Genomic DNA, 15326 nt, shown 5'->3' with positions numbered 1-15326 from the left:
GCAGAGGTCTGAGGGATGCAGTGGTGGCTTGGAAGCTGGAAGAGGGGATCCCAAGCCAAGGAATGCACGAGCCAAGGAATGTAGAAGCTAGAAAAAACAAGGCAATGAATTCTCCCTTAGAGCCTCTGCAATCTTGTCAACGCTTTGATTTAAGCCCAGTGAAGCCCATTTTGGATTTCTGATTTTCAGAGGTATAAGCTAATAAATTTGTGCTGTCTGAAGCCCACAAGAAGCATGTGTGCTTGGTGAAAAGATGATCTTTCTCCTATGGAAGAATTTTGATACTAGATGTATAGTTGCTCTTATCTGGCAAATAAATATTCTTACTCAGCAACTGCAAAATGGTCAGACTCCCAAATTATTTGAAATTTCCCTTGTGTATGAAGTTCTAAAGTATGGGATTCAGCACCGTCAGCAAAGGCTCTGAAAATTTTTACAAAAGGCCAGCTTTCCTTGAAAACCCTGGAACCACCTGACTGTCAGCAGAGCCAGCAAAGTCACATTTATCCTGCTGACTCTCGGCACTGTGCCTGAGTCACAGTGATTAGCTTTCGTGCTGGCTATGATCTGTTTCCTCCTCGGATCCATTCTCTGCACTTCAACACTGGGTTCTGAGCTCTGAGAGGCTGACCTTTTTGAAACACATCAGCGGCACTCCCTTGTTCTCTGACTTGCAGCTGGTTGCAGCTAATGGGAGGCACAGGCAGGAGACTGGAGGGTTGGGGGTAGAGTGAGGTTGGGGTATTCGCTTACCCAGCTTCTATCGCGGAGCTTTCTACAGGTGGCAGCATCTCGCTACAGGAGGCCACTCTCCTGTCAACTGGTGCTGTCCCCAGGTTCCATCCAGTAAGCACCTCAACAGTAGTAATTGCTCCTCTGACTGCTGAAGCCCCAGGGTCCGGCAATAACCTTACTTGCTTCTCGAAAACCTGATCACATCTTCACAAACAGGCTTTATTACACTATCCTCCAATTACTCGTTCTGAGAATGCCACCTATCTCCTCACTGATAAGAGTTAGGAAGGGTGGGCTGCTCTTACCGTAAGGGTCTATGACGGCTGAAGTAAGTTCTTTCATGTTAGCATTCCAGAACACACAGCTGAAGTTTCTGCCAGGGTGTGGCTTTAGTCGCAGAACACTAGTGACCCGGTAGAGGCCTTCGGGGGTCTTGGTGTGGCTGGTGTTGGCAGGGACGCTGACGTTTGGCCAGGACACTTCTGCCAGAGGATAACCTTCAGCCTGGCAGGTGAGCTCTACCTCATCTACCCCTGGGATCTTAAGGATCTGAGTGTTAATTTTCTTGTAGGAAGCTGGATAACACAAAAGGAAAAAGAAATAAGTTTTTCTTTTCTGATTCCTAGAGAGCTCTGTACTCAATGCAATGTGAAATGATAAAATTACCATTATCAATATTAAGTGATAATGCTTTTAATTTTTTAAACATTTCCTTTGTCCCAGATATCATGCTATTGACATTGAAGGATTTCATTTTTATAATAGAAATGGTGTTGTCGGTATTCCTAATTTTTGTTGGAGGTGACTGAAGTGAGTGAGGTTGAGTATTTTGCCCAGAGTCACAAAGTTCTAATAACTGGTGGAGCCAACATCCACACATTGGGAGTTTGATTCCAAGTCCCAACAGTGCTTTCCACTACCACACTCTGGGGCTTTCTGTATTCCTGTAAATTATCTTACAACAGGAGACTGGAGAAAATCGAGAGGGTGGTTAAATAAAATCCCTAGATAAGCCCCACTTTCCTGTTTTTATTTGGTGCTTTTTCTAACATCCTCTGAAGAAAACTTTCTTACCACTTTCCCCTTTCCTCTCTTCTCTATGAGATCAGGAGGAGAAAAAATAAATCCCTAGATTCTGTCTATAAAGAGTTAAGAATTGGCTATATTCATTACTTACTTATCCTGTACAACACACACACACACACACACACACACACACACACTTTTGTGTACAGTGTATGCTGAGTGAATTAATCCAAAGCAGCTCCTGGCTCTCTTCTCAGAAAACGGAGATCTAAGATGGATACAAATGACATTGAAAGCAATAAGAAGACACAATGACAAATTGCCCAATTATCTTAGATGATAGCCCCAAATGAAAACATAGTAACATTATATGCAGGTACCAGGGAATATGGAAAGTCATCTGCTGGGTTTTGGTGAAGAGGAAATGAGTACTAATTTCCATTAAATAGAAAATATTAAAGAATTTTGATACAATCTTTGATTGTATTTATGGCACAGGTGTGATGAAACCATTTTTTTTTCCTTATTGTTGGGAGGAATATAAATGGGCACACCCATTTTGAAAAGCAATTTTACAGTAAAATCGTGATGACAGCCTGTGGAAAACATCAAATGTGTATGAGGTAGTAAGTGCTTTCTAGGTGCTAAGCTTCATGCCCTGTGATTTTACATACTGGGGAGGGGGAGGCTAGGGAATATTCAGGCCGCTCTCCACATTTTTGCCCTTTGAGTACTTCTGTTTGTGTCTCTGTGTTGTGAGTTGGTAATCTGATTAGTTAGAGTCAAGGACATTCACTGCGTCACGATTCAGCGCACTGGGTGACCTCATCTTGAGGGTCAAAGTCTGTGAGCCTCTCTTGAAGTTCTTGTCTCCCTGTAGTAAAGCATACTCAGCTGGGCTGAAATCTTCCTGGCTCACAGTATTCTAGCTTCTGCTTGTGACTGGGTGAGTGGGATGGACTTTCTTATTCATGAGGCTGGATACAGGAGTAATTTTAGGGTCTGTTCTGCAAACCTGGACTCTAAGTTAGGATGAGGGCGCAGAGAAAAAAGAGGCCCTTATTCTAGGTCATGTTCTCCAGTGTAAGTCACCAGAGAAGCTCTAAGTTAGGAGAGGGGGAAAGGAGAGAACCATGTGCTCATCCAGTTATTAATTTTAAAAATGGAGTTAATTTCCCATTTGGCTATTGGTTCTTGTGTATACAGCTCACATGGTCAAAGACTTGGACCAGCAGTCCCAGGGAGAGGAACAGGGGTGAGCAGCTTTAAACCCTGACTCTATATTCTTGACATACATTGTCTCAGTTAAACTCTTCAAGGACCCTATGGGGTAGGTGAAATTCATATTCCAACTTTTTTTCAAAAAATTTTTTTTAATGTTTTATTTATTTCTGAGAGAGCGAGAGAGAGAGAGAGAGAGACAGCATGAGCAGGCGAGGGTCAGAGAGAGAGGGAGATACAGAATCCGAAACAGGCTCCAGGCTCTGAGCTAGCTGTCAGCACAGAGCTCGACGTGGGGCTCCAACCCACGAACCATGAGATCATGACCTAAGCGGAAGTCAGACGCTTAACCGACTGAGCCACACAGGCATCCCTCATATTCCAATTTTGTAAATAAGGAAACAGCTTAGGGGGACTTGAACTCATGCCCTTCATGGCTACATTATTCCGAATTCAGTATTGGTATCATCATAAGAGAATGATTCTCAATGTAACTGCAAAAGTCTGGAGATAGAGCAATAGACACAGAAAGGGAAGACCTGTTTTTCCAGGGGGAATTAGTGACCCATGGAATTAGCGGAAGATGAAGAGAAGCAAGTTTTGAAGCATCCTGTTGAGGAGGTGAACTGGTTAGACCTCCCAGTGTCCTTGAAGACAATTTTGGTCTACCTCTAGCAATTCAACAGGATTTGAAGCATGTATTTTGAGTACTTACCTTATCTTTCATTTTACGCTATTTATCTACACATACTTTCCCTTGGTTTGACGTCCTCTTAAAATCATTTCATCCTACTACAGTGTAGATTATTTCTGTAAGCTCTGGGGTCTTTGAAGGGATGGAGGAGAATAAATGGATTCATAGAAGCAATGTGTTGCATATAAAGGTCTGGCCAGTTCCTGCAGGATGGCTCAGGACAAGAAGCTGATCTTGAGGGCCAAGTAGAGAGGTGGTTTCAGAGGTTGGGGGCCCAGCAATCAGTAGGCTGAGGCTATAATCTGGGATATACAAATGAGGGAGCAGATGAGAGAGATGTTCACCTAACAGAACCAGCAAGGTTTGGGGAAGGGATGGGAGCCCACAGCCTGCATGTTTACAGTATTAAAGACTCCTCTGCAGCCTCATGCATATTTGGGAAGTGGCTGAAAAGGCATCATTATTAGCAACACACAATGGGGAAGCTGAACTAAGGGAGATATTCTTAGGAAAAGATGAGTAAATTGTAGAATTTCAGAGATGAAAGTAATCTTAAAATTAAAAATAGTCCAGTTTCCTACTCTAGTTGTTGGGTACAAGTTTTACATATGTCAGTTAGGCCAAGATGGCTGTGTTTATTCAAACCTTCTATTTTCCTTTTTGTTTACTTTATCTGTTATAATAGAGATGAGCTGAAATCTCCAAATATGACTATGGATCTATATCTCCTTTTAGGTCTGTCAATTTTTGTTTTCTATGTCTTGAAGCTATGTTGCTAGATGTACACACGTTTAGGATTGTTATGTCTCCCTGTCATCTTGACTTTGTCATTATTAAATGTCCCTTTTTATCTTACTAATACTTTTCTGATATTAGTAATCTGCTAGATGACTAACTTTGGACTAACTACATCGATTAATGGAAGCTCCTACTTTCAGGAGTAGCCATTACTATGATTAGACAGTTAGAAAGTTAAACTTTCATTGGAAAGATCATCCTTCTGCGAAGTCAAACTTTGCCTCTAAGCAGCCTCAACCCACTGGGAACTGTCTGGGTTAGTAAGACAACATCGTGTGAAAAAACGGAAGCCTTGCTGCCTCCTTCCTCCATTTGCTCAAGATGTGCACCCATCGAGCTTGGGCCTTTTCATTGGTTTGAAATACTTCCATGAGCCTCAGCCTGTTCTGGAGGCTGGCGCTCTCCTGTCCCCATTGCACACTCTGCCTGGGGCCTTCAGGCTGGTTTGGCTCTTCTGTTCTTACAACCTGTTCTGTGACTGCCTGGGATCCTTTGCAGAGAGCAGTTCTCAAGCTGAGGGCCCAAGCCCTGGGCTCTCTGGCCTCTCGGGGTCACGGCACTCTTCTTTGGTCATGCTCCCTGACCTCCCTTGGACAGGTTACTCACAGTCCCGTAGCAGCAGCTTGCCCCTTCAGAAACCCATCTCTTCTGGACTCTCTAGCCACTCTACCTAGTATTTATTTTCCTGTACTTTTGAAGTTAGTTTTCTTTTCAGTATATTTAATATGAACTGCATCCAAGAAGCAACCAAGAAGGTGCTATAAACCTGTTTTCAAGTTTATGGGATTTAATGAGGCATTTTAAGGAAAAAGCACATCCCTCCTCTGGTCCTGTGTCATTGAAGCAAATCCTGATTGAGGTCCCAAATCTCCCGTTTCCTCCAGAGGCCCCTGATCAGGTCAGAACACTCTCAGGTGACAGTCTTCAGCTTTACCGGTTTTTGCTTGCATTCCTTCTAAAAGGACTTGGACACAGTATGCTCCTTCTCACACGTCTTAGGTTGTTCTTAAATTTTTTCCTAAGTTTCTATATTGGAAAAATAGATAATGTTTAGAATGTTGTAAACATTTATATTTTATAAAGAGCCAATGATTTGACTCTTACATATGTATCTAATACTGTCTAGAAGCAAAGAGATCTAGATATATTTTACACACGCCACCATCCATGGAAAAATAAATACAAAAATTCTCCTCTCATAGTCCAAGCTTTACACCGTTTACACTTTTTCACACTGTTTCATTCCATGACCCTCAGCTCCCATGCCACTTTTTCTGCAGGACTTTATCCTAACACAGCATGTTTGGAAGCTCTTTTATTGATTATCCTTGTTTCTTTGCAATGACAAAATACATCTTGCTATTGAGAGTGGTCTTTTCTTCTTGTGATCACTAGGCTTCAAGTGTTCATAGTTTTCTTCTGTGTTTAAATCTAATTCCTGGGGCACCGGGGTGGCTCAGTCCATTAAGCATCCAACCTCAGCTCAGGTCATGATCTTGCGTTTGAGAATTCGAGCCCCACATTGAGCTTTGTGGTGACAGCTCAGAGCCTGGAGCCTGCTTCAGAATCCGTGACTCCCTCTCTCTCTGCCCCTCCCCTGTTCACGATCTGTCCGTCTCGGTCTCTCTCAAAGATAAATATTACCAGCACAAGTAAAATCTAGATGTAAATGGTTATAATGATTAAACATGAGAGAGCAAATTTACTAGAAATCTCTTAATAGGATGGATGGGGCTCTCTTTTTCAACCTGTCCACTTATCTGAGGATGTATATGACTTGTGGTTGGAATGAGGCAAGGGTAAGCATCAGTTCTATTTCTGGCTTTCCGTTTTTGTGGCAAGAACGGCTTCCTCATATGAATGAGTAAGTGGGAGTAGAAGCAGTTCTGTTATAGGAATGTCATTTCATTATGATTTACATGGCAAAAAAACTATTTCATTTTTTTACTATCCTCTGTTAACTCTATTAGGGACTCCTCAAATTTTGTTGAACATAGAACTTGATATCACTTGTTTTTCAGAAGTACTTATTAGTCATTGCAGTTTGATAAGGTACCAATATTTCCAATCACTCTTTCAGTTAGTACCATAGAGATTTTCTACGCCCCTGGGAAATGCATCATATTCATGATGGCGAGAGGCACACTTTTTATAAAGTGGAAGAAGGCAATTATCAAAGAGGAAGTGTTTTAGGGGAATCCCAAGAGCCTTGCCTGGAAGGCATATTCTCAGGCACACTCAAGTTGGGGAAAGAGTACTTGGGGAAGATGAAGAATTAGAAACTCTTTTTCTAAAACTTCCTGTCCCTTAGAAAAGTCTTTGTATACCCATATACCTTAGTTTGAAGACCATCAAGGATTTAAAGAATAAATAATTCAGATTTAAGGAATCTGAGTTCCTGAGCCCTCCCCAGGCTAGGTGACGAAGCTGGCAGAGTGGCTTTCCAGGAAGGAGGGGCAGCCCTCAGTTGGACAGGAAGAGTGAGATGACTGGCCCCCAACTCCCCAGAAACCCTAGATGCCTTACAGCATTCAAATAGAGATTAACAAACACAGAGGCAGAGAGTTAGGGGTGCAGATGCTGAACACATTAGGAGATCAAGAGAATGTAGAGCCCTCTTTCTTCCCATTAATTGAACTCAGGCTAACTTCAAAGTTGTAGTATTCATTTCAGTTCTGGATGTAGGAAATGCAGTGAAGGTGGAAGTCAGTTACATCTAGGCTCATGACTTTCCTATTGACTTAATAATGGTTGAGATGAGAGGAGGTCTTTAAACCAACCCCCTGGACACTGACCATATGCCAAGCACCATGCTCAGTTCTTTATGTTCATTATCTCTCTTAATTTTTACAATAATCCTATGTGGTAGGTTCTGTTATTGTTATCCTTTTACAAATAAGAATAACATGAGAGTCTGAAAGGTGAAATAACCTGCCCAAGGTCACAGGTGGAAACAAATTCACCCTCATGTCTGATTCTTCTAGTTTGTCCTTCTTTCTATCAGATCATAAAGTTACAACATTGCTGCCAAGGGCAATGGTCTTTAGGGACCAAAGTCTATGGGCTTTCCAGAAGACAGAACAGATCCTCTGAGGCCTAATAGGTGAGACTGGAAGGGGACATAGAAAAAACCCAGAGCAGTCAGGGCAGGATGAAAAACACAAGCTGATGAACAAAGCCAAATCTGTTCTTTTATGGTCTTTCCCAAAATGACCTCTTCCAGAACAAACATGAACTTGAAGATTCTCTTCGGATTTAGGTTCTGGGCTGGTATCCAGGTAAGGAGAGCCCTTAACCTAGAGGAATGGGGACAGCTTAACCGGGCCTCCCTGGCCCACCCACTTGACTTCTCTGGACTTTAGCTGCTTCATCTGCAATAGGTAAAGCTTGGACAAAAGCAGTGTTTTCCAAACTTCTTAAATTGTGACCCAGAGTGAGCAAAAATATTTTACATCACAATCCAACACGTACACACACGTATACACACACATACACACCTCTGAAACAAGAGTGTCACAGAACAACACTCAGCCTATGTGATGCCTTCAGATTTATTCATTTTGTCATTCATTTTATTAGGGAAAAGACACCTACCTGGTTGCTACTCACTAAATTGATACTTCTATCCATTAACGGTTGGCAAACCATGGCTTCAAACACTCTGGACCAGAAGAATAAGCTTCTCTCAAAGAGGAGCCTAACCATCAGGTCAGTATTGTTCCTTTGGAGGTCCGTGGGTGAGGCAAGGCTTAGTTTGGACCCCTCCCACCTTTCAGGGACTCATTTCCTGCCTTCCCTCCAGACCCACTTATTTCTACAACTCCTGCCCCTAGTTACCCTCACCTCAGCTGCTTTATACTCAGAGGTTAAAAAATACTTCTGGGCGGGTGCTTCTGTTTTCTTTAAGACTGCCCGGTATCCTTGTTAACAATCCCCCCAGTTTTTGCTTGTGCTGATGCCTCCACAGATTCTCGTCCTTGAAACTACTCACCTTTGACTTTCAGAGTCAGGTACTTGTAGTCCCCGGCAACCCGGTAGATGATCAGGCAGCGATACTGCCCTGCATCACTCATTTGCACCTGAGGGATGTGGAATAAGGCCTTCCCCAGGGACAGATGCTCTTCCAGCAAAGTGGCTCTTTCACTGTGCAAGGATGTATTGTTTCCCACCTTCTGCAGACTGGCCCTTAAGTCTTTGAGTTCCACGTGACCTTCGGTGTCAAAATTACACTCCAGGGTCACATTGCTGCCGTAGTCTACCGTGTACAGTTCCTGAGAGACCATCACTGTGAATAAAGCTGAACAAAATACAAGCCGTTCTCCCATTATCTGCCTTCACATTTCAGTTCTGTACAGAGTGGGAGCTGAGGAGACCCACCGCGCCCCCATTTTCCAGGAGATACTTGTCATGAACGGGACAGTCCTTTGGGCTCTTTCTCTTCTGTGCCCTATCCTGTCTGGGCAAAGAGTGGAATTCTGGATCCACTGCTTTTAGGTAGTTCTCTCAACACTCCACAGCTGTGGGGCTTATGGCTCTCCTGTAAGCTATTATCCAGGCTCATCTTCTCCATATGGATCAAGTTATACCATTCCCTGCCAAATACTATCTCCCCTCACAAGTGACAGTAATAATAACAACTCTTATTTGTTGAGTTCTTACTATATATTAGGCCTCTGCTAACACACAGTCTCACTTAGTCTTCCCAGGAGGCCAGCAAGGGAGAGCCATCCTCTTTTTAGAAAATGAAACAAGCACATGGGGCACCTGGGTGGCTTAGTCGGTTAAGCGTCCGACTTTCGCTTAGGTCATGATCTCGCGGTTCGTGGGTTCGAGCCCCGCGTTGGGCTCTGTGCTGACTGCCAGCTCAGAGCCTGGAGCCTGTTTCAGTCTGTGACTCCCTCTCTCTCTGACCCTCCCCTGCTCATGCTGTGTGTGTGTCTCTCTCTCTTCTAGAAATAAATAAAACATAAAAAAAAACAAAAGAAAATGAAACAAGCACAGAAAAGTAGCCAGGATCAAACTCAGGTATTGCTACGTCCCTAGTACCCTCACCCACCACATCATACAAACCCATTGTAGAAGTTTATTTTCTGTCAATACGGAGAAGGAAAGAAGAGAACTAATATGTAGTGTATACCTATTATGCACCAGGCACTGTGCTAATAAGCTCTTTATACCTATGTCACTTAATCCTGAAAATACAACCATGAAATACGTATTATTATTACTGTTTTATAGTTGAGGAAACTGGCTCAAAGAGATTCACGCTAGGACATACAGTTAGTAAAGTTGAAATTCAGAGCCAGTTACATGGATCTTGAGAAACTTAACAGAAGACCATGGGGGAGGGGAAGAGGGAAAAAGTTACAGAAAGGGAGGGAGGCAAACCATAAGAGACTCTTAAATACAGCAAACAAACTGAGGGTTGATACGGGGTCGGGGAGAGGGGAAAGTGGGTGATGGGCATTAAGGAGGGCACTTGTTGGGATGAGCACTGGGTGTTGTATGGAAACCAATTTGACAATAAATTATATTTAAAAATAAACAAAAAAAATCAATAGTTTCCGCTCCAACAGTATTTCCCAAAATATGAGGCACATATGAAGCATGTGAAATAATTTTATCTAGGATAGAATTAAGGCCTAAAGGGAACCCAGAGAGGAATTTATTTCCTCTTCAATTCTACTTCAGTCTTTCAAACAACATGTAATTTGCAATTAGACTCTCCCACCCCAATAATGGCTATTTCTCCTTTTAATAAAACAGGAAGCTCCCAGGCAGATACTGTAGATATCTGGGTAGAATTTAATAACACGACTTTTGTTGCACTTATTTTTGCACATACCCTCTATTTACCAGTAACAGTGATACTATACTGGTTTTCCATTTACCATAGGGGCATAGCATTTTGTTAAAAAAAATTAAAGTTGAATTGATTTAAAGAATCCCGTAAAAACAATAGCATAAAGAGTGGTAAAGCAAAGCAAAACTAACGAAGGTAGTGTATGCATGGATAAAGTGTGGGGAAACTGTAGCAAATTATGCTGCCTCCATCATTAATGAATGGATATTCATTATGGCCGAGATGCAGCAAGATCTTAAAGTAATTTATGAATCATGACAAAAGGTTAGATCAAATTATATTCAGGAGCGCTTGCTTCATTCATTTATTCATTTTTTTTTTTTTACAAATAGTTTATTGTCAAATTAGTTTCCACATAACACCCAGTGCTCATCCCCACAAGTGCCCTCCTCCATGCCCATCCCCCCCTCCCCCCCACATCCATCAGTCCTCAGTTTTTGTCAGCATTCAAGAGTCTCTCATGGTTTGCCTCTCTCCCTTTCCCCCACCATTTCCCCCCTTCTTCTCCCCTTTGTTCCTCAGTTAAGACTATACTTTCAGGGATCATTTCTATAGTTCATTCATTCATTCATTTTATTAGTCAAAACATCCATTCAACAAATACTTGGGGATGGCTTCTAAGTGTATGCTACTCAAGGAATTTTTGCCATTATAAAAAGTGGTATGGTAAGAGCATGGGATTTAGTGACAGATGAACCTTGACTAGTATCGGGACTATGAGTGCTTTAATCTTGAGCATGTCATTTAGCTCTGTGAGTCTCTGCTTCTTTATCTATACAGGTGTAAGGTTAGAATCTGTGTCTAAGTATTGTGGGGAAAACTAAGCAAAATGACACATGTGATGTGCCTCTTTTGGCAGGTAGCAGGCAGTCAGTAAACATCTGTTCCCTTTTTTTGTACCATGTTTTAATTCTTGGGGAAGAGGTAATCCATACATGCAATACATGGCCACTCTTTATTGACTGAGATCTTTTACTAACCAGAACAGCCCATTCCCAGACCATCCTGGGCAATAGATTTTACAGTATAAGTAAATTTTGGGTTTCCTGTTGCTTGAAGGATTCACATGGCAATTTCTATTCGACTTGAGTTTCTCCTTCTACTATCCTGCAAGACTTTGAAAGCAGAGACCAGGTTGAGTCTGTTTTCATATCTCCAGTGCCTAGCACATACTAAGTTTCAGTTAGGAGGTTGGCACATAGAAGAAGAAAGGATGAGCCTAACTGTACTCACTTGTTTTCCTCTCATCAAACTTGCAACTTCACCCAAATTGCACAGACTGGCATTCTTAATCATCACACGGCACACTTGATAGTTATGCACAAAACTTGACATTTATCGAAAATGACTGGCAGCTTTACATCTTGCCTCCAAACCCGGTTTCAGCCATGGCCAGAACATGAAGGTGACTTTCTAACAGCGCTAGAGTTCATATCTGCCCTGCATTCTGTGGTGCAGGATGGGGTGGGGGCAGGTCTATGACATGAGGGCCTCTCTATAAAAATCACACTTGCATTTGCTTGGACAGATTGAGAAGACTCTGGGATGACACATGTGGAAAGATATTCCTGCTCCTGAATTCCCTGCATGATTCCATTTCATGAAATCCACTGAGCACCTATAATAGCTCTCACCTTGGGTGTCTATAATAGGGCCATCTTAAGGGTAGATCCTTTGGTGACGGGAACCATCTCCAGACTTATAACCAGATCCACTCAGGCCTGAAGAGTAATATTTACTTATTCGTTCACCAAATGCACAGTAACCAGCTTCTGTGTGCCATGTTCAGGAATTCACTCTTACTCTCCTTCTTTAATCTTATTACACATGACAAAGCAGGAAACAGGGAAGAGAAATGGGGCTTGCAAGAAAGTTCAGTTGCTGAGTCTCAGATAAAACAAGTGTCAGAGGACTTGGGTGTTGCCTCTATTGAATTTATTTAACAAATTTATTTACCACACTTAGGCTTTCTTCTCATGAGAGACAGACAGTCTGTAACTTCCTCTGGAACTCCCCATAGCAGAGGGCAGAACTCCCCTCTTTACGCTCTGGGCCTTTGACAAAAATCCATTTTCTGCTTGCTTCTCTCTTCTGCCTTATACAGTGTGTGTGTACAGGGGCTGTGGCCATAAAGTATGTTACCTCTTTGGCAGGTGAACATTTTACAGCTTAGGTTCACAGGAGGAAAGAGCAATTAGCAAACAGGACTCAAATATCTGATTGCCCAGAATAACTGGAGGATGAATTGTTATTTGGTATAGCTTTGCCTCAATTAAATCTTCTAAGACATGCAAAGCTTTGGAGCTTGATTACCCCATAAAAATGAGTTTAGGAGATGAAATATACATTTAAAATCCTAAATTATTCTTACTTATTGTAAAGTATAGAGGAAATAAAAACACGCTGGGAAACAACTGTGTGAAGATATTTTTCTCAACAGAAAGTCACTAAGCAGGGTGCCTCAGCTCTGGCTGTCATTGGAATCACTTGGACGAATTTTTTAAAAAATACCAGGCCTCAGCTTTGATCCTTTAAATTCAAATTCTAATTCTTTTGTGAGGCCAGCATCAATTTTTTTAAATTTCCTTGAGAGATTCTAATGTGCAGAGATTATTGAGAACCACTGGTTAGATCAATAAAACCTACCTGCACACACAAACACCTTTTATTTTCAAAGTGTCCTCAGCTTCGCCTCAGAGCAAGTTAGGAACTTAGAATCTCAAGCTGTGCCTGAGTGAAGCAGATCCTACACTCCAACAAGGCTGAGGTGTGTCATGTGCACATTCGTGTCTGGCATAGTTCTTACACTAGCCTGCATTTGGGCTGTTACTGGGAAGTAGAGTGATAGCTAACATTTATTAAACACAATGAGCCAGACACTGAGTAATCTTTACATCAGCATCTCATTTAATGTTCCCCAAACTCTCAAGGTGGGAGTTACCACGCCTGTCTTATGGATGGGGAAACGTAGGCTTGCAGAAGTGATACCGCTTGCCCAAGGTCAGGCAGGGGTAGCTCATGGAGTGGGAATTCCAGCTCATATCTCTGTGTCTTGAAAGCCTGTACTAACAACTCTACAGATATGACTATATATCCACTGGCATGCATATACTACACCCACGATTGAAATAGATATACCTTTCAGCTTTATGCTAAGAAAACTACATTTTCTTTCTGTGAATGTGAGCATGCGTGTGTGTGTGTGTGTGTGTGTGTGTGTATACTTTGCATACTTATTTCTGGGTTCTTTATTCTGTTTGGGTTATGTATCTTTTTATGCTAGTACTATACTGTTTTGATGTCTACACCTTTGTAATACAGCTTGAAGTCAGGGGTTATGAAATTATGCTTCAATCTAGCACTGAGCTCCTAAAGTTATGAGACAAAGGAAAAAAATGGAAAAAGTCTCCATGACTACAAAACTAAGCAGACAAAACCAGAACAAAACAGGTTTTCCCAACCATTTGGGCCTCCTGACTAAATTAAAGAAACATTTGGCCAGGACATGCAAAATTCATATATGCAGCTTCTTTAAACAGGTCAAAGCAGCTGGCTTGAGCAGTGCTGGACCTTTCTGAAAGCTCCTGGGGAAGCTGTGCACTGTTTGCAATCAGGCATCAATAGGAGTCAGCACCTGTCACATCTCCAGAAACACAAAACAAATCATTTGCATTACCTCCCAAGATAGCTTCCCCTTGAAGCTAATTTTATACTTTTTTTTTCCATTTAATAACAGAAGCTTAAGCTTTTTTTTTTTTTTTTTTAGAATGTGTACTTAATGAACTTGAAAGGTGGGGGCTGCTTTACACAACCACAGTCTTCAGAAAACTATCGTTCCTGGTTTAGGATAGAAGCCTGTTCTGGGCACCTGACTCATCTGCTCCTCTTTGCAGGAATACTGCATGGAGGCATCTCAGCTCTTAGGAATCCTTCCCCCAACATGATTCTTCTGCTTTGTATACCTCATGGGTCTAAACAAGTAGTTTCAGAGGCTGAAGCTTGGTCCCCACCTCACAGTGACCTCAAGCATCACCATGGCCATGTGCTCCCTTGGTTTTTTACCATCTCTGGAGGATGAAGAAAGAATAAAACACCAATAAAAAGGGATGATGATTGGGGTTACTTTTCCCCCCAATACATGACAAAGTAAAGAAACGAGTATTTCCCTCTTAAATGTACCTGGGTTACAAGATGTTCTTAGGTTTTGAAATTAAATGATAAGAGAAGAAGAACTACAACATGACAGAAATTCAAGGAGTGTGCTCTGCGTGAAAGTGTACACAGAGATCAACAGAACAGATCGCAGAATGGAGTCTAGAAATCAACCCACACAAAGATGGTCAACTGATGTTTGACAAACGTGCAAGGCGAGCCAGCGGGGAAAGGACAGCCTTTTCAACAAATGGGGCTGAAGAAACTGGACATCCACATGCAAAAAAAAAAAAAAAAAATTTCAACTTATACTTTATATCTTTGGTGACAATTAACTCAGGATGGATAATAAACCTAAGAGTATACAACTATAAAATGTTTAGAAGAGGGACACTTGAGTGGCTCAGTCAGTTAAGCGTCCAACTTCAGCTCAGATCATGATCTTACAGCTTGTGAGTTCGAGCCCTGCGTCCAGCTCTGTGCTGACAGCTCGGAGCCTGGAGCCTGCTGTGGATTCTGTGTCTCCCTCTGTCTCTACCTCTCTCCCATTCACGCTCTGTCTGTCTGTCTCTCTCTCTCTCTCTCTCAAAAGAAATAAACATTGAACAAAATTTTAAAAAATAAAATATTTAGAAGAAAACATAGAAAAAAGTCTTTGAGAGTTTGGATTAGGCAGAGTTCTTAGACATCACACCAAAAGCACAGTTCATATAAGAACACAAAGTGAAATTGGATTTCATCAAAATTAAAATCTTTGCTGTCCAAAAGACACTGTTAAGAGAATGAAAAATGAGCCACAGGCTGAGAGAAAATATTTGCATATCATTCATCTGATAA

The 15326-nt window shown here is 41.9% G+C and overlaps 1 protein-coding gene and 1 pseudogene across 1 annotated transcript in view; one reads left to right on the top strand and one right to left on the bottom strand.

Moving 5' to 3' along the window:
- The window catches only part of PDCD1LG2 (programmed cell death 1 ligand 2), a 62100-nt gene that overhangs the window by 30835 nt on the left and 15939 nt on the right, over positions 1-15326 (bottom strand). Inside the window, exons 3-4 of the mRNA XM_077759472.1 lie at positions 8466-8771; positions 1041-1310 (exon numbers count right to left, since the gene is read on the bottom strand). Coding sequence (XP_077615598.1) covers positions 1041-1310; positions 8466-8771 — 576 coding nt within the window. The remainder of the gene's footprint in view (positions 1-1040; positions 1311-8465; positions 8772-15326) is intronic.
- LOC144227737 (small nucleolar RNA U3) lies at positions 10862-10961 on the top strand (annotated as a pseudogene).

The sequence above is a fragment of the Crocuta crocuta genome, unplaced genomic scaffold (assembly GCF_008692635.1).
Source record: "Crocuta crocuta isolate KB4526 unplaced genomic scaffold, BGI_CrCroc_1.0 scaffold41, whole genome shotgun sequence".
NCBI classification, from domain to species: domain Eukaryota; kingdom Metazoa; phylum Chordata; class Mammalia; order Carnivora; family Hyaenidae; genus Crocuta; species Crocuta crocuta.
The sequence above is the reverse complement of the archived record's forward strand: the minus strand, read 5'-3'. Positions and strand labels throughout refer to the sequence as shown.